Source organism: Asterias amurensis, chromosome 15 (genome assembly GCF_032118995.1).
Source record: "Asterias amurensis chromosome 15, ASM3211899v1".
Taxonomy (NCBI): Eukaryota; Metazoa; Echinodermata; class Asteroidea; order Forcipulatida; family Asteriidae; genus Asterias; species Asterias amurensis.
Genome location: NC_092662.1, coordinates 14,672,724 through 14,691,937, shown reverse-complemented (window position 1 = coordinate 14,691,937; position 19,214 = coordinate 14,672,724). Strand labels below are relative to the sequence as shown.

Genomic DNA, 19,214 nt, shown 5'->3' with positions numbered 1-19,214 from the left:
TAAAATCCCCTTAATCAGTTATGATATTATACCAAAACCATAGCATAACTCGTTAATACGTTTTTACATGCTAAAACTGAGACGAAAATTATTACTTTTACTCATTTCTCAAAACTACAGCACCTCAGTAAGTAAAATTTCAAGGGAAGCTTTCTAACTAATCATAATCTCAAACTGTGTAAGTTTAATGTAAATCTGTTGACATTGTGGTTTTTGTTAGGAATAAGTACATATACCTTTAACCTAAGTTAATAAAGTGTTCACTCAGTCGTTGATTGCGGTGGGACTTTTAGGACGCTAGATGGCAGCATGCTTACAGGGTAAATCCATTGTTCTCTGTATTGTGCGCATGCTCAGAACTACGTTAAAGCCATTGGACCCTTTCGGTACAGAAAAAAAAAAAAAAGTTCACAGATTTACAAATAACTTACAGGGTTTACAGAAGGTAGTGGTGAAATACTTCTCTTGAAATATTATTCCATGAATGCTTTACTTTTTGTGAAAACGGTAAAACAGTATCAATTCTCGTTAACGAGAATTACGGATTTATTTTAAACACATGTAATGACACGGCGAAACGTGCGGAAACAAGGGTGGGTTTTCCTGTTATTTTCTCCCGACTCCGATGACCGATTTGAGCCTAAACTTTCACAGGTTTGTTATTTGATATAGATGTTGTGGTACACGAAGTGTGGGCCTTGGACAATAGTGTTTACCGAAAGGGTCCAATGGCTTTAACAATGGTAATTTACCTGGCAAGTCTGCTGCCACCTAGTGTTCAAAAGTCTCCAGTTGGTTGCTGTATGTCGAATAAAGTTAATTGCTGTCCAACAAAAAAATGTCTAAAATCTTTGGAGTTTTTTTAAAACAAATAACATCTTAACATACAACTTTAGAGTTAATGATTTTATGCTACAATTATTAAGCTAAATAGAGAATGGCACTCTCTGATAATGATATTGAGAAAAAACAAAGAACTTCATAATATTTAAAGCAAAGTATAAAAAAGAGGAACAGATTGACAACAATTTATTGTATGAGTGAGCAGTTTGTTGAGTAGTGTAGATCACTTGGTTTTCTTCTTTTTTACCATGACGATGGTAATAAAAACTCCTGTGGACAAAAATAAGAAAACAAGTATCATAACTATTTACCTCAATTGGTTAGTAAGACACTGCTCAAGAGTTGCAAAGGTCGTGGGTTTGAATCCCACCCGAGTCATATGCCAGTGATTTTTTTCACAGAACTCTGGAAAGCACTGACTATACAGTGCGTAAACACATTGATGTATATAGGTAAAAACAAAATTAATATTCTTTATCCCCGATGCAAATTTCCAGCTATTAGAACTTGATTTTATCACCATAAGTGGCTCATCGTAGAAATGTTCATAATACCACTATGAAAAATTATATAAAAAATTTCTGCTCAGTACTATATGGTAAATAATTGCAATTTTATATCCATAATGATCAAAAGGTAGTTAAACAAAAAATGTGTATCATTTAAAAACAAATAAAATCAAAATAAACAAACTAGTGTTTTACTTAGTAAATTAATGTTTATATTTGCCAAACAAATAACTTGAAGACCATTTTTGATCAATAAACCCCATTTACCGGGGAGCTCCAAAACATTCAAATAAGCAATTTAATGATTGAAACCCATAAAGATTGCACAAAACTGAACAATTTTGTTTATCCAAATCAACCACTTCCCCTTGGAAGAAAAAGAAGACATTGTTTATTAATGCATGCTCACCTAGGAATGTCAATAAAGCTAATCCAGCGATGAAAGGAATTATAATTGCATAGATTCTGGGCAGGAAGAATTGTTGAATCATGTTATCATTATCTGCAAATGGCTATAAAATGAACAAAACAGAAATCGTTTAAATACAAAATAAATTAACCCTTATGTAACATTTAACAAGCTTATCAGATATCAAATAATATCCGATGACCAGATTTCCTTTGTTACTTGATATTTAATACTAAAAAGTCACATCCCCTTAAGGTGATCCCCTGGATGCTGCATCCAGAATGTATTGTAAACTTTGGTGCGATCCCTGGCTACATAGCAGCTAACGGTTGTATGGCTTCTGACTGGCACCCCTTACATAGGAGACCACCAACATAGGGATGGATAGCTCAGTTGTTAGAGTGCATGCTGGCACATTAAAGGAACACATTGCCTTGATCTGACGAGTTGGTCTATAAAAAACGTTTAAAACCATTTGTTATCAAATGCATTATGGTTAGAAAGATGTTTTAAAATACAATTATCCACACAAGTATCACTCAAAATTGCACGGTTTTCATTATACGTCGCGAACTATTACGGTTGGCCATTTATTGGAGTCAAAAATTTGACTCCCATAAATGGCCGACCGTGTTAGTCGACGAGGTAAAAAGAAAACCACGCAATTTCAAGGCATATTTGTGTAGATCATTGTATTCTACTTTTTAAGCATCTTTCCAACCATGCCGATTGTATAACAAACTGTTGCAGAACGCTTTTCAAAGACCAACTCGACCGATCCAAGGCAACGTGTTCCTTTAATCTATATCTATAGGCTGATGATTCAAGTCCCACTCCAGTCAAAGTTCTTTGTTAAAACCCAAAGCATCTTATATCAGGGAAGGGGAAAAGGTATTTCTCTAAACAAAGTTTGAAAAAATGGTGCATCTTCTTATACTTTTAAAATTATTAACAATGTGAGACTTTGAACTTTGGACTTTGGTGACAGACTTACCAGGTAAATGTCCATCGTTGATGTAGTTCTGAGAACGCTCGCACATAACCAAGGAATAATGGATTTACCTGGTAAGTCTGCTGCCACGTAGCGTCACAAAAGTCCCTATTGTCTTGAATAAGATAAAGACTTGAAACAAAGTTCGTCCTTACCAGTAATATCACCCAAACTGTATAGTATGTAAATATAACACCAGCTAAGGTCACCAGACCCATTCCTAAAGTTTGGTCCAGACTGGTCGCCTAAAACAAAACAAGAAAATATTGTTTAAAAAAAACATTTGTGTGTCGTTTACTGATGTCATGACTGAATATAGTTGCGATAACGTAACCCTCCTCCCCTTTGTAAACCATGATTTCTGAGTGCACATTTTTATGGTTTGTAAACCATGATTTCTGAGTGCACATTTTTTATGGTTTGTAAACCATGATTTGTAAGTGCACTTTTTTTATGGTTTACAAACAACGTTTTTGAGATGTGTAAATTTTCATGGTTTATAAACCATGTTTATTAAGAAGTCTCGATTTTCATGGTTTATAAACCATGTTTTTTAAGAAGTCTCGATTTTCATGGTTTATAAACCATTGTCACAAACCATGATTTTATGGTTCATTTGTTATGGTTTATAAACCATGATTTGTAAACCACGATTTTTATTCTTCAATTTTCATGGTTTATAAACCATGTTTTTTAGATGTCATAATTTTCATGGTTTGTAAACCATGATTTGTAAACCATGAATTTGATGCTTCATTTTTTATGGTTTATAAACCATGTTTTTAAGATGCGTAAATTTTCTTGGTTTATGAACCATGATTTGTAAATGTTTTTTGTATGTTCATGGTTTGTAAACCATAAACTTATACACAACAAATACTTTACTGGTATGTAAACCATAACAGGATTTGGCAACAGTTTCTATGGTTTACATCTAATTGCTGTAAACCATGGTAAAAACATGCCTTAAAAGTGTCAAACAATTAATGGACAAACGGCGCCCCATACCCCCCCCCCCCGCCCCCCAATCCCAAAAAACAAAATCTTGCAACCAAAATTAATGGAGAAGGCCTAGACCCAGTAACTGGGGCGCTGTACTCCTTTTCAACAATTTTTGACTTTATCTGTCGTACTAGCGCCCCAGGGAATGGCACAGAATTTTAACGAATACCCAGTTTTTCGCGACACCCAGCCACAAAAAATGCCTCAAAATGACAAAAAGACCAAACAAACTAGCTCAAAAATCGCCTACTCTATTCTCGATACGTCTAGGATGTAACATCAGGCATTTAATTGTACTCACGATCATTTTTTAAACTCCAAATCGATGATTTTTAACTCCGCATCGTGGAGCGATTGACAAGTCTGCGATTTTCGGATGTGTATGGTAACGAAACATGGCGTCGCGTTGTGGGTGGATGTCCATCAACGGCTGTTTAATGCTACACTTGTTACAGGCGTTGCAGCGAATGCTATACATTGTACACGGGGATGGGTACAGGCGCTGCAGCTAGCGAGTGCCCACGTGCGTTCAATCATGGGCAACGTAACTTATACGGTGCCGGGTTGTTGGAAAAATATCAGAAAGGGGGTGAAAGGTTCTCAGAAAGGGAATATTGTCTGAAAGAGGGGATTTTTCTGGTCATCGCCCCCCCCCCCCCAAAAAAGGGGGAAAAATATGATAAATAAATAAAAACCGCTGTACTTCATCTAGGCCTACGATTTTTGTGCATGGTTAAATTGCTTCTTATAATGTTTAGTGCTGCCAGTGTCACTGTAGAATTTTTATTTATTTATTAATCATAATCATCTTTTTTCCCCCTTTTTTTTTTTCCCTTTTTTTTTTTGGGGGGGGGGGGGGGGCGATGACCAGAAAAATCCAGACCAGCAGACTTCATCCAGAACCATCCAGCTTCATCCAGCAGACTTCAGACCAGAAAAATCCCCTCTTTCAGACAATATTCCCTTTCTGAGAACTTTTCACCCCCTTTCTGATAATTTTCCAACAACCCGGCACCGTGTAAGTTACGTTGACCATGATTGAACGCACGTGGGCACTCGCTAGCTGCAGCGCCTGTACCCATCCCCGTGTACAATGTATAGCATTCGCTGCAATGCCTGTAACAAGTGTAGCATTAAACAGCCGTTGATGGACATCCACCCACAACGCGACGCCATGTTTCGTTACCATACACATCCGAAAATCGCAGACTTGTCAATCGCTCCACGATGCGGAGTTAAAAATCATCGATTTGGAGTTTAAAAAATGATCGTGAGTACAATTAAATGCCTGATGTTACATCCTAGACGTATCGAGAATAGAGTAGGCGATTTTTGAGCTAGTTTGTTTGGTCTTTTTGTCATTTTGAGGCATTTTTTGTGGCTGGGTGTCGCGAAAAACTGGGTATTCGTTAAAATTCTGTGCCATTCCCTGGGGCGCTAGTACGACAGATAAAGTCAAAAATTGTTGAAAAGGAGTACAGCGCCCCAGTTACTGGGTCTAGAGAAGGCCAGGTTTTATTTTCATGATCAAATTAAACCTGGCCTGCACACTGCACATACAGTCACCTCCAGATAATTAAAGTTAAACACTAAAACAAAACTCTTACATTAATTACAGCATACAATACAGAAAAAGAAATAAACTTACCATTTTAAATTCTGTTTCAACACCTCACACGTACACATCTGTGAGAATTGTTTTGAGTGTGTGACAAAATGGGTCAGGCTTGTACCCGCAGCAGGTGTGTACGTAGTCGTGCGCACTGTTCATTTATATCAGGGGGTTGAAATGCAAAAGAAGGCCTTACGTTTGTCAACTTACTCAGTCTTTTATATGTGCATCAACATATATTAAAATAAACCCCAATAAAAAATTAAAAAAGGGCCAATCATTGTCTATAGAACCTTTAGTATTTTGGATTTAATATTTTTAAATAAAATTTGAAAGGTTTGTGTTGTGTATTTCTGAATAAATACTTCTAAAATTGTTGAACAAATTAATACCCGATTAAAAATGGCTGCGTCCTAGAACTCTTATTTATTCATTGGATGATGTGACAAGTTTTTACACGGACGTCCGTAGAATAAACAGCTCTTCAACACTTTGTAAATGGACTAGAATCAACGAACACTTATGTGACCATGGCATCTTGTAAAAGAATCTATTCTTTATTTTTGGTTGGTTGTAGTTTATTCTCTATCGGAATAATTGGTCAAGCGGTTGGTGCTGCAGTCGAATGCATACAACAAACTCATTCACATTGTAGTTGCACCATGTCGGACGGTAGCGGGCGCTATGACCTTACAGCACTATCTGGAAAACCAAACGAACCATTTTTCCCAAACATCGCAGGAAGAACCGAACACTCTGAGACATATTCTTATGATCCATGTGTCCCCTACACCTTGAAACCTGTCTCTGGAAGCGAACAAGGGTCGTGTGAAGGTGTTGCAGGATGCCGGAAAACTACTGCTGGTTCTACGTCGACATACTTCGGCATTGCCAAGCATTTTACTGTGATGTTTCTTTACGATTCAGTTACACAGCAACTTATTTTGAAATATACGAATGGTATGTTTGTCAGTAACGTGACGGTGTGTGTTTATAAACTATATAAGAAAGGTAGTACAGTACTTAGTTTTGTGTTGTTATGGATGCTCGTAACTTAGTTACAATAATACAATTACAATAATCCTATTCCTAACCCTCCTAACTTAGTTGCGATAACGTAACCCTCCTGCCGACGGCGCAGGCCGGAGGCTACGCCGTCGGCAGGAGGGTTACGTTTTCGCAACTACTAACTACGGTGGTAGTTGCAATAATGTAACCCTCCTCCGACCTCCCGACGGCGAAACCCTCCTCCTGACGGCTTGTAATTCTGGAACTCCATCCATCCTACACAAGTTGATATAAAATATCCTAACTTTTACTGATAAAAAAATGAACCATTTGGTTTTGGGCCAACACATTTTCTTTTTTTAAACCAACTGTACTGTATGAATTTTTCTTTCAGAGGATATTTTTCATCCATTCACCACGGAGGTAGACCTGAAGTGCTCACCCTCTGCCGCTAATTCCGTTACCCTTGGGCATGCAGAGGATAATGCTGTGTTATTCGAGCTTCATTCTCCCCATGCGTGTTTAGTAGGTGACGGACTAAGCTTTGGAAGTATCCTCTGCATCATTTTCAGCTTGCTTGTCGTTCTTTACTTTGCTGGAGGTAATTATAAAAATGGTTCGTTCTCAGTAGATTCGCTGGCCATGCTACACAACATGTAGTAAAAAGATCTGAGGACCAATCGGAATCACTCAAAGTGGTCTGGCTGGCTAGATCGGTTGTCAATTTTCAGCAAATTTTGACATCCTTTAAACAAAATCCTGGCTTAAAGTTAAACCTTTAGCCCAACAAGTGACGACTCTTTTCTGAATCCTCATTTCTTTAATTATTCTTTTTATTTTATTTAGGTGCTCTCTTTTTAGTCTTCGTTCAGAACAAGCCCGTGAACGAAGCCATCCCGAATAAAGGCTTCTGGATGGAGTTGCCCAGTCTCATAACAGACGGAGCTAAATTTGCATCCAACGGGTTTAAATCCGAGCCAGCCACGCATCATCGACTCGAAAACGTTGACGTGGATATTGACGACGAAGATGAAGACATTGTTCTTAAGGGTGGAGGATCCGCAGGAGGTAATTTGTAACATCCACAACCAGTGGCTGAAGCCAGACTAATTTTAGAGGTGGGCTCTTAATACAATTTAGTCTACCAAGGGTGAGCGGTTCAACAAAGTTATTAATGTTAAGATATAGGGCCCATTATTGCTGAAGTGCAATATGGGGGAAATCTGTGCTGGGCAGCACAGTGTATTTTGCTAAGAGTGTTGGGCGAAATTGTTATAGTTCTGGGCAGGCCTGCCCACCAACCATGGCTACAACATGGTCTATATAATATAATACTACAGGGGTCGAAATTAAGTGTATTTCCATGGTAGTCAGCAGGGCTAGTGACCAATAATTTTTAGTAGCCCTGATTAGATTTTGGTTGCCCGAAAGACACATTATGTCTCGCGTCACGGCTCAAACTTTACAATACACCAATAACATAGTTCTTTATTGTTTGTGATGATGATTTTTGCATTATTATTTAACTAGCCCGTCGGGCTATCAAACTGGAAAAATCAGTAGCCCGGATGTAAATCTGGTAGTCCTGGGCTAGCGGGCTAGTGGCAATTTCGACCCCTGTACTAAATTATTTGCTAGCCTTTAAGTTGACCTATTGTGTTTGTCAGAATGGTACGGATTTAGTTAAAAGAATAGAACCATGAACACCAAAAAAGAAGAAAAAAAACACACCCCACAAAAAACAAACTACAACCTAGAAAACAACAGTACCAGTGTACTGTCATTGATTGATTGAATGATTGATTGATTGATTAATTGATTGATTGACTGACACTATCCAATAGCCTTATCAATGCGCCTTACATTAGTGCCCAGTTCTATGGGTCGTAACATTCTTGTAATCTTTCTCAGCTCCCTGTGGAGTATAGAGCCCCAGCCTACCGTGGGTGCTCCAAGATCTTTTCATACACAATATCAACCTCTACCCATAGAGAAAGGCTTTCTCTATGCTCTACCCTTCCATATCCCTAGGTTTAGAGATTGAGCAAGCTCAAGGACACAAGTGTCATGAGCAGGATTTGAACCCACACCCCTATGACTAAACCACTCGAACTTGAATTTGATTCTCTAAAATGCTCCACCATTTCACCTTACAAACAAACGCCCCAATACTCACTCTTAACTAAACGCACACCACAAGTTGAAGCATGGTGTTAAGGATTTCAAGTTGAGGTTTGTTTTGTTTACAGTAGGCATTGTGTATTAGGAGCAAAAGATGTATTGAGATCATACTGACTGTGATGTAAGTTGCAACATACAAACAAAATTATTCTGCACTCTACCTACTGTGGTAACTTCATGTGTGTGTTCAACCATAGAGGAAGGACTATGGTTCAACCAGGGCCAAATTTCATAGAGCTGCTTAAGCAAGAAATATTGCTAAGCAGAAATGAGCAGGATACCAGTCACAAATTGTACTTGTGACGTCACGTGGTATTTTTAGCTGGTAATATTTTTCTGGTAAGTGTAATTTTGTTACGCTTAGCTGTTTGTGTGCTTAAGCAGCTCTATCATAGAGCTGCTTGTACAGCAGAAAATATTGCTGCACATTTTTCTGCTAAGCAGAAATGAGCTGGATACCAGTCACAAATTGTGCTTGTGACATGGTATTTCAGCTGTTATTATGCCGAGAATTTTTTGTTTTGCACTTAGCTACTTTGTGTGCTTAGCAGCTCTATGAAATAGGCCCTGTGCATCTTGATCTATAACTTCTCTGGTGTCAAAGGAAACTTGGTTATCTTTAAGTTCATCACCCCCAAAACTATCTTCCATATCTTCTGCTTGTAAATTATCTACATATACATCACATCATAGCATGATTTTTCTCAGCATCACACCACTATAGAACTTTAAAAGATACAGACATGTAGTCGACAATGTACATGTGTAATAAGCTCTATGGTGGTTGGTTTTATACTTTTTGTTGGCATTTTGCGTTTTGCATGTCAATACTGTTGTACACTGTTTGGTGAAGGAGACTGAGGCATGTTATGTTCACCCAAAATTCTTCCAACAGGAGACTTTAAGTCAAGTTTTTAGCCAGGAATTTTTAAAAGCGTGTCCAAATTGTTTGTCTACAATACATAATTAAATATTAAAAGACACCCAGACACACCCCTGTGATTAACACTATGCTTTTAAGGGGCCACTCAGAATTTTACAGGCATGCAACCTTTCCTCGGTTCAGCGGATTTCCTCTTTTGTTAATCTCTTAGTTTCTAATTAAACTGCAAAGACATTTGTTCAAGCCAGGAAAAGCCATTGAAAACTACAAATGTTGGAGACACGATCTACAGTCTGACGATCTAAAATATCCGGATAATTTGAGCATGAGGCACTACTTTGGTGTGGATGGGTTGGTCTTAACAGTTGGAAACAAAATATTTATACACCTGTATTAAAAGGATTTTTGTCATCACCATACTCCTGTGAAATTTCAATTTTTATTCTTTCTCCGTTTTAGTTCCATCTGGGCAGTCGGATGGCTTCACAGCAGTCCCAGTTTGAAAGTCTTCTCCTGTACTACCCAGCAGGATCTGGCGTCCTTTATGAAGCATTCATGAAAACCAGGAGTACATGAATTGAGAAGTGAATCAAGCCCATGTCCAAGTCTTTAACCGCGAACAGAGATCTACCCGTAGACCTTATGCATTGACGTCATCCAGCCGCCATCTTAGAGGAAAAACGGTGACGAAATAATCGAGACGCACGGATTTGTACGCCCGCCGCACAGTATTGGCCAATGAACAACCTCCTTTTGACCTCTAGGTGAGGGCGCCCTACTGAAATGACGTCATGTGCATAAGGTCTATTCACAAGCTATTCAGATAATGTTGAATACATTAACTTCAATGTGTGGAATAATGTTCACATTTTTGTTAAGCCCGTTCAAATGTATCTATATATACATTCAATTATAACCTGAAATTGTTGACAGACTAGGAGAAATATGGACCGAGTGTGTATTTGCAGAAAAAAAATAAACAAATATTCAAGCTACTGTTGTAGACATATTAAGTAACTAATTTTCAACAGTTAGTCCATCGTGCAACAAATTGCAGAATTTTTTTTCAGAAAGAAACGAAACATTGTAAATTGTACCCATTGTAAATTGTACACATAGTTTTACCTGCAAGTTTACTGTTTCTTTTATAGTTACTTCGGCAGGCCTGGCTCGAGTTTCGTGAAGGCCATGACCTCTGTTGCCCTGGTCTTGGCCTTGGTGCCCCCTTCAGTCAGCAATAGACCGATTTATTACGCCCCGCCTCCTTACCAGTTGACCAATCACAGCCGCGAAACCCGATCACCATAAGTGCAAAGATCACCAAACGGTTCAAATGGTGATCAGATTTCGCGGTTGTGATTGGTCAATGATAATTCGGCCTGGCTTAATGGATCAGTGTATTGCCCCTTTGCAAAATGAAAAATGGCCTTGCCTTGCTTCTAATGCACTATTTACCAGTTAGACCCCTTGCACATCTTTGGACGATAGTAAAAACATGCGCGATACCCTCAGTATTCCTGTAGCGTTTTGCTTTATACAAGGGGTCAATCATTTCATTCACAATTGTTTTCTCAATGATTCCGTGTACTTCCGTACAATCATACATTTTATGTGAAGATACATTTTGTATAAAATTTGGTTTAGGGTAATATAAATTATGATTATTTATTGATAGGAGTGTTTCTTGACCTGGAGTGAAGAATATTAATAATATAACACTCGCAGTACTGAGTATGTGCAATTGAAAAAATGACCAAAATTAATTGCATCTCAATGTTTTGTTAATATTTAAATGTCTTTAAACAAATTTAAAAATACTGATAAATATAATTAAGAATGTGGAAGTCTAAAACTCGTTTATAATTGATGAATACTATTATTTACCCATATTGGTCAAATGGGTATTGAGTGCTATTGTTATTGTGTGTAATTGTATAACAATTAATTGTGTAAGAGAAGCGAAGACAAAGAATGTGTATCAAATATGTATCAATTTTAAAAAATAATAACTGTCCTTTGACCTAGAACCAGAATCTACCATAACAGTCTTTCTTGTAATTTTTTGGAATTGACATCTTTTGAGTAAAATGATTGGTAAAGTTTTTGAAATTATAAATTGTTTTCTAATTAATAAAATATAATCTTAAATGGATTTTTTTTAATGCATGTGCGGTAAATGTTTTACATACAATGTCTTCAAATAATTGTTATAAATAATGAATGGCTGTCCATAGTGTACACTTTTCAAGATGAACCTAGTTTTTTTTAAGCCAACTTGAAATCCTTAAAAACGAAAAAAAAAAAAAACAACTCAAAACTTTCTTGTTAATTTTGTTATCTCACGATATCACTAAGCTGCAATTTGTCTTCTCTGTTAATTATTACATTTTGTTTTAAATTTTCATTATTTATTTAATTTATTCGTAATTTTTTTTTTAAATTTCCGCATGAAATTAGGATGAGAGAATAATGTACTTGTTGCATGTGCAGGCCTTGAAATCTGCTCTCATAGGAACAATTTCCTTCTGGTAAGGGGGCCCATCTATGAGGAAAATGTAAACTTGTATTGGAACCTCGCACAGGGTACCACAGCAATAAGACTATCCGGAATTGCATCTGCGCATGTCTGTTACTGCTGACAACGCATACCGTGACCTTTTGACAATACCAGCGGGTGTTGTCCAAAGGTCGCGCGAGATAGACAAAATCCGTTGTCAGCAGTAACAGACATGCTGTAGGTACCATGGGTTATTTTGATGCCTGCATGAGGTAGTCAAACATTTTTAAGCTAAGGAATTAGTATGCGTGTATATTTTCACATAAATCTTATTTGATTTGGATTAAGGACATGATGTTTGTCATTTGAAATGTTTTTAATGAAACCTTTTCCAACTTTCTGGTGGTGGTGTATTTTTGGGGTTGTGCTGGTTTTTTGAAATTTTTGTGGTGTTGTGTAAAGTTAAATACTCATAGAAATCAGCAGCAGTATATAAGCAGGTTATAATCAATGTAATTTGTTACGACCCTTACACCAATGTGTGTTAGTACTATATACTTGATACTTTTCCCGAGGTCTGTGGAAAAAACAAGTAGGCAAATGACCGAGTATACAGTGCTCAATACATGACGTAAGGGCAACAACAAATTATATTCTGTATCTCCGATGCAAAACTATCTACAAAAAAGGGTTTAATAAGCCGCTCTCTGTAAGCAATTTAAACAAATGAATTTTCAACAGTTCTGCAAACTTTGATAACTAAATAAAAACTTCTGCTGATGTGTATGTTTATTTTAGTGTTTGTACATGTAGACTATTACTAGCATCTTCTGAGCATTTGATCTTCCATTTTGTTATTACTTATTTAAATTTTGCCTTATGTTAAATACATGTTGTTTGTCTCACACATTGAGAAATGCACATTAAAAGAGAAATGATATTATCATTGAAATAAATTTGTTGAAATGTTATTTCTTACTTGATGGGAGGAAGTCAACATTTTGACCTTTGACACAATATAAGCATCAGGAAGCATAAAATTGGCTCTTAAGCAGCTTACATTCGGCCTAGAAGACATAGTTTGTTTTATGGGCCCAATTTCATAGAGTTGCTTAACAGGTAATTTTGTGCTTATAGCACTAGTACCCATTAAATATTTGAGTGTTTGAATTACCTCTTTTTCAAATACTATGTTACTTCAGAGGGAGCCGTTTCTCACCAAGTTTCAAACCATCAACAGCTCTCCATCGCTGGTTACCAGGTAAGTTTTATGCTAACAATTATTTTGAGTAATTATCGTACCAGTAGTGTCCACTGCTTTTATAAATACATACTTTGTATTGACTGGGTAAACAGTTGCACCCTTATGTTCTAACAACCTCAGTGTATTTTCCTAATAACCAAACCAAATAAATCACAGGGATTTTTACAAGAATAAATTATAATTTTTGAGAGGACGAGGGTAAAAATGAACTCCACTCCATATGCAGGGATACATTTTAAAATTCAACATGGGTTTTCTCTTTAATTCATGGAGATCTTTACAAACAGGAATATAAAACCAGTCTTATAATTTAAACTTAAAGGGACCACATAATAAACCCCTTGGAATACATGTATGAACAAATTGATGGCACACACATGCCAGTGTAGGGGCCATCGAGGGGTCGTCTAGACTATTGTAGTGTTTTATTGCTAAAGGAAGGCGAAGCTGACAATAAATCTGCAGTGGGTCCATAGTGGGTTTTAAACAGTGTTGTTTGGGGGCATTAAACCGTAATCTGGGGGTCCATTATCAGTTGTAGGGGTTCAATGGCTTAGCTTGGATCTAATTATGGTTGTACGGGTGTGATAGCTATTGCTTGGGTCTATTAACAGGCACACATGTATGTGTCCAACAAGTAGTTGTGGGTCCATTAACACTTACAGTTTTATGGGTCTGTTAGCTAGTGCTCGAGTCTATTTACAGTTGTACAGGTCCAATAGCTAGTGCTTGGGTCCATTAACAGTTGTATGGGTTAGATAGCTATTTTTGGGGTCCATTATCAGTCATATGGGTCCAATAGATAGTTTGGGGTCCATTATCAGTTGTATAAGTCCAATAGCTAGTGATTGAGTCAATGAACAATCATTAGGGTTCAATAGCTAGTTTTGGAGTCCATTAACAACTATAGGGGTCCAATAGCTTAAGCTTGAGTATAGGCCTTTATCATGCTGTAGTCACCTGTGCCTGGTAACCCGCACACACTAGTGACATTAGCAATTTAAATATACATGCCAAGAAAGGGACCAGGCTATTTTTCCTTCCTTTCAAATTAATGGGAAAGCAAGATGGCTGAAATACTCTCAAAGGATAACATGGTACCTGAAGGTAGTCGTCATGGCCCATAGTGTTAACCAGAGGGGGTGTCTGGGTGTCTTTTGGACACCCTGTTTTAAATTTGGACACCCCGTTCTATCTGCCATGTAAATAAATAGTAAGCGAACAATTTGGACACTCCGTGTTTAAATTTCCAGCAAATTTGGTAACCTTTTTACCACGTCTGGCTAAAAACTTAGACTTAGGGCAATGGAATAATTATTTTAATCTAGTTGTTTAAACAAACACAATTTATGTTAAACATTCACTGATAATGATTAAGGATAAGGATTATAGTAACTTCTTTAATGTTTTTTTCATGTAGTTTGGAAACTTGCCCCGTGTCACACATTGATTAAAACAAGGATTGTGAACTAAGGTACCAGACTTATTGTGCGGACAAAGTAACAGCCAATGAGGGCGCTATTACATTTGTAAAGACCATACAAATAGAACCCGGAGAACGACGAGTGCATCACTGTGCGTGTGATTTCGTTGGTGAGACCGTTGTGAGGACGCGCGCAAGCCACTGTTTGTATGCGTGTATGGCACAATTAGTATACGTGGCTGTTGAATGCGTCAAATCAAGGGTCTATGTGCGTTACTGTTTCCCATACATGCCATTCACGTTATGATCATTTTGCCATACACACGTATCACCTGGTATCGATACGCAGCGTCCACAGACGACACAGAGGGCGGTCGAGCTTAGCCTTCTCCGGGTTCTATGTCTATGGTAAAGACACAGTTATTCACACACCAGTTTTGCATATAAAAAACACATTCTTTACAAATTACAACACCATTCCATTAAAAATATAAGTGTCACGTATTTTTTTACTCTTACAAGTTGTTTTCTTTCTGACGAAAAAGCTAAGGATGTGGTGGATACAAATGCAGACATTAAATACTTGTAAAAGTCCCTTTTTTAAGTAAATATTAACAAATTTAGTTTGTCCCTTTTTTGAAAATAGGGTCATTAAATCAACATGACTTTACCATTTACAAAAAAAACACATACATGGTGAAAATGATGCAAAAATGGGGTTTCTTAAAAATGTGTTTCGTATTACTGAAAAGCACAAGCTGCAAGAACGGAAACACACCCAATGCAGCCATAAACAAACACGTAACATCGTCGTTACATCGTCGACGGGTGATGCTTCATTTTTTGGCATTTTCAACCACTTCTCAAAAAAAAACAATACAAATTGAATACACACCATTTTAATGATGTTTAAAATCGCACCATTATGATCAGACACAACATAAAAGTGAGAAATCATTAAATATCAGCACATCTGAATACAATTAATTATAAAGTCGTCACCTGTACTATGTACACAAAGGGATTAGTTTACTTCATCTAATGTTAATTTACAAATAGCTATTTATAGAACATGATGTCATCACTATTGCTGGGAAAAGGTCAAGTTACAGGTCAAATACAAAACTATTTCCATTGAAATTGTTGAAAATGTTTACCAACATGCAGTTTCTGGTGACACCACTGGACATCTTTGTAACAAAATAAGCTCATCCATGGTTTTAAAAAATAAAGTCACTTATGATAAAGCCTCATTTTGTATACTTCACGCTAAGCAGACTTGTAAACAGGATTTATAAAATCTGGGTATGATGTGTAAGAAACAGCCAATCTCTTTCACACAAACATTGCTTTGACATCTGTGATTTGTGGCAGCGTCATGGCCGAGCGGTTAAGAGCACCGGATTCAAGCACTGGTGTTTGATCAGCGGGGTGTGGGTTCGGATCCCGGTCGTGACACTTGCTACATAAAATTGAGGAGGTAGTGCTTTCTGCTCTACCGACCAGACTTCGAATTGATGATAACCAAGCCTACATCCGTATGGACTGTAAAGGGGTTAACCCTGTTTCAGCCCTAGGAGTAGGTGGCAACGGCCTCTGGAAAAAATAATTGTAGCCCACACCTTGAAGTGGCCTTCAGGCCTCGAGTGTCAGGCAACTTGCATAACAAAAAAAACCTTGTGATTGCAAGTCCGGCAGTCTAACCACTGGACCACGGTGACCAGAAAAACTGTATGGTTACAACATAAACTTGAGAACATTGTAGATTTGCCTTGCTTACTGACTTTGTTTAAGTGCAGTATACTCTTTAACAGATGCTAAATTGGCATCGAGGATAAAGAATATTTGGTTTTACCCTCACACATAGATTAAAAAGGCAGTCCTGATACTTCACGGAGGAAACGGAGGCGATTGCCTCAATGGCCCCTGGTCATTGACTTGGTGCCCTTGAAATGCTCCAGTAGTAAATTTACAATTTCCTCATGGACATCAAGGTGCCCTTTACCACAGAGAAAATGCCTTGGTGCCCTTGCCCTTTCATAAACGAAGAATACATGCCTGAAAAGGTAAAACCAAATAATGTTGTTATACTGTTAGCATTTGATTTCACTTTCTAATAAATGACAAAATACTTTTTGGAACATGTAGGCCAAAAAAGGCAAATACATGTAGAAACCTTTTGTCACATTCCAAAAATTATTTGACTGCAGCGTGCTCTAAAGTAACCTTTGACCTTGACATGAGTTAACCTTTGACACTCCTTGACCTTTGACCTTGCTATATAAACTAAACTTAAGTAAATAACCTCACCAGTAGGACCTATCACTAGAGAGAAACTAATGCCCACGGAATAAAATATGTATACCACTCAATTTACATATATCAGGAATAAGTCTGGATAAATTGGGACATTTCCTGGAGAAAAAAAAACTTCTTCAAAGTAAAACTGTTTTCATCGATCAGTTATATTTAAACCTCATTAGGCGCTATGTTGGGGATTATTGCTCCAATAAGGTTAGGGTAACCAGTCCAGCACAGACTACCAGCTACAGCTGTTTCGTTCATCTGTATGAGCTTATACCAGGGAATGCAAGTTTGTTAGCAAAGCATCATTCACAAGTAAGATTTAACATCTGAGGGTCATCTCATCATGTTCCTGGAAGAAGAGCTAAAGCGCTTTGCCCATCTTCTGGGCAGCATAAAAGGCCGTAAGCAATCAAATGGCTCCTCCAAAAAAAGAATCTGGCATTAATTTGACATTTTTGTTGATAGCATAACCCCAAAGAGATTTTCTCACAACCACGCAGAATCTAACCACCCTATAGACGATGTGACCATAACATTATTCACGCACATACCGCCAGGCAAACCTTTGTGTTTTGGCAGCCAGCTAGAAAGTACTCGCAATCTTACCATGACTACGCATCTTTTTGCCCGGCGAAACATGACGTATACAGTGAGGGGTTTTTCAACAGAGGGCGGTTTGAATGTAAACATAGGTCACATCGTCTATAATGACTTATGAATGGCAGAAAACCAATCAAACTTTTACACTTGGTTTTCTTGAAATGCAGCTTTGCACATCAATTGCTTCCGCCCTTTCTCCGGTAACTTTTCGTTTTGTCCTTTAACCGGCCGGGTGCACGACGAACAACTGTAGGCTAGTCTCGATTTAGAAAACAGCTTCCCCACGGTCCTTTTCAGCAATACAGAGCAACTAGAATTGCTGCAAAAACACAAGGCATAACTTCATTGTTGATCCCTTGATGTAGATTTGACTTCATTGGTTAAATCGCAATAATATTCCAATTGGTTGGTCTTTGTACTTGAAACCTCTCAGGAACTCTCAGGAGTGATTCTCGAATCCATACTTGTGCCGTCTGCTGGGACGTGTCTCTGGAAGTTTGCGTATCTAGAAGTACATAAATGCTGCCTGGCACAAATGCGTTGATTGAGGGCAGCCTTTGGAGTCAGTTTATCTGCGCATCTATTTCACCATCAATGTTTAGCATCTCATTGCAAATTGGCCTGATCACGCCAATAGAGGGCAGCACCTCATTACAACCACAAGTTGGCCTGATCTCGCCAATAGAGGACAGCCTTCAATATTCAAACACTACCACTAGAGGGCACTCTTCCTCAACACCAATCAGCAGTGTAATTGAAGTCTTTGAATAAGTCCTGTTCTTCATCGGTTATTGCTCGAGGGTCTCGGGTGGGTGGGGTCAGCACTGGACGCTCCTGGGTGAACTCCTCGTCAAAGTTACTCACATCTTCTGGATGGTTCTGTTTGGGGGAAAACAAAAATACAAATTCCTTGTGTGAACAAATGTGCATCAATGATACTATAGAGTAGTAGTGTCACAGACAGATAGCTTGAAAAACATTTTAATATAAAAAAATAATAATAATATATAAAAAAATTGAAGAAAATTCTGCGATTTCTGTACTCCATAAATAACTTACTATGTTAGGTACAAACGGTGGTGTGGTTTTCCTCATTAACAATTCTTCCCATTGCACATTCTGAAAAATAAAATCACAAAATAATGTTCAATTAGACCAAACCAGTAGTAAGTCCGTAGATTAGATTAGAATGGTTTAATAGCCGATGAATTTCCCATCGTGGATAACAAAGTGAATTGACATGAAACAATCACAGGAATTTGAAGTGGTGGTCTCACATCATAAAAAAATGTATTGTCCTCGAATACACTACAATAAATAAACAAACTTAAATACACAATCAGTACAATAAAAACTACATAAAAACTACAATTACTCTTACATGAAAAATTCCATTAAAAACTCGACAATCTTAGTTTGCATCAACCTTACGATGATGAAGCTCGAGTATTTTGGGCATATTGCAAGGAGAGATGGGGAAAATCTTAAGAAGCTGAGCATGGAAGAATGTGTTGCTGGTGGTGTTGGCAGACAAAAGCTGAAAGCTAGGTGGACTGACACCATTCGTGCACTTAAAAGAAAGAGGCAGCGACGGCCGCACTGGACAGGGAGGGTTGGAGGGAGTTTATTTCTCGGACCACCACAAGCCGATGCCATAATGGACTATGGAGAGAGAGAGTATTATA

The 19,214-nt window shown here is 37.8% G+C and overlaps 4 protein-coding genes across 8 annotated transcripts in view; 1 reads left to right on the top strand and 3 right to left on the bottom strand.

Moving 5' to 3' along the window:
• The window catches only part of LOC139948204 (sarcosine dehydrogenase, mitochondrial-like), a 170,807-nt gene extending 166,678 nt beyond the window's left edge, over positions 1–4,129 (bottom strand). Inside the window, exon 1 of the mRNA XM_071946277.1 lies at positions 4,056–4,129. The gene's annotated coding sequence lies outside the window, so the exon portion shown is untranslated. The remainder of the gene's footprint in view (positions 1–4,055) is intronic.
• Positions 175–5,527, bottom strand: LOC139948206 (dolichol phosphate-mannose biosynthesis regulatory protein-like). The gene is made up of 4 exons (XM_071946282.1): positions 5,403–5,527; positions 2,908–2,997; positions 1,762–1,864; positions 175–1,113 (listed from the first exon to the last, which is right to left on the bottom strand). The coding sequence occupies exons 1-4, from the start codon at positions 5,403–5,405 to the stop codon at positions 1,067–1,069; spliced, it is 243 nt and encodes an 80-aa protein (XP_071802383.1). The 5' UTR covers positions 5,406–5,527; the 3' UTR covers positions 175–1,066.
• Positions 5,528–5,778: 251 nt separating this feature from the next.
• On the top strand, positions 5,779–13,302 carry LOC139948394 (uncharacterized). Of its 4 annotated transcripts, none has more exons than XM_071946537.1 (5): positions 5,779–6,326; positions 6,769–6,975; positions 7,221–7,442; positions 8,627–8,676; positions 9,898–13,302. In XM_071946537.1, exons 1-4 carry the CDS (start codon positions 5,897–5,899, stop codon positions 8,638–8,640), a joined length of 873 nt encoding a protein of 290 aa, XP_071802638.1. In that variant the 5' UTR covers positions 5,779–5,896; the 3' UTR covers positions 8,641–8,676; positions 9,898–13,302. The 4 variants fall into 4 exon arrangements, with proteins under 4 accessions (XP_071802638.1, XP_071802637.1, XP_071802639.1 ...); XM_071946536.1 differs by having other exon boundaries at positions 8,624–8,676; XM_071946538.1 differs by lacking the exon at positions 8,627–8,676 and having other exon boundaries at positions 7,221–7,492.
• A 126-nt stretch (positions 13,303–13,428) lies between these two features.
• The window catches only part of LOC139948391 (serine/threonine-protein kinase N2-like), a 42,759-nt gene continuing 36,973 nt past the window's right edge, over positions 13,429–19,214 (bottom strand). For both annotated transcript variants that reach the window (XM_071946532.1, XM_071946533.1), the window contains exons 18-19: positions 18,589–18,648; positions 13,429–18,408 (exon numbers count right to left, since the gene is read on the bottom strand). In XM_071946532.1, the coding sequence (XP_071802633.1) occupies positions 18,262–18,408; positions 18,589–18,648 (207 nt within the window). In that variant the 3' untranslated portion in view covers positions 13,429–18,261. The remainder of the gene's footprint in view (positions 18,409–18,588; positions 18,649–19,214) is intronic.

What these genes read in the sequence shown, in the direction of transcription:
- LOC139948206 (XM_071946282.1), bottom strand. An exon ending in CAGTTTGGGTGATATTACTG is followed by an intron (nt 1,865 to 2,907) that starts GTAAGGACGAAC and finishes TTCATTTTATAG; the next exon opens with CCATTTGCAGATAATGATAA. An exon ending in AGCTTTATTGACATTCCTAG is followed by an intron (nt 1,114 to 1,761) that starts GTGAGCATGCAT and finishes TTTTGTCCACAG; the next exon opens with GAGTTTTTATTACCATCGTC.
- LOC139948394 (XM_071946535.1), top strand. Translation starts at nt 5,897, where the DNA reads ATGGCATCTTGTAAAAGAATCTATTCTTTATTTTTGGTTGGTTGTAGT. An exon ending in TATTTTGAAATATACGAATG is followed by an intron (nt 6,327 to 6,768) that starts GTATGTTTGTCA and finishes TTTTTCTTTCAG; the next exon opens with AGGATATTTTTCATCCATTC. An exon ending in CGTTCTTTACTTTGCTGGAG is followed by an intron (nt 6,976 to 7,220) that starts GTAATTATAAAA and finishes TATTTTATTTAG; the next exon opens with GTGCTCTCTTTTTAGTCTTC.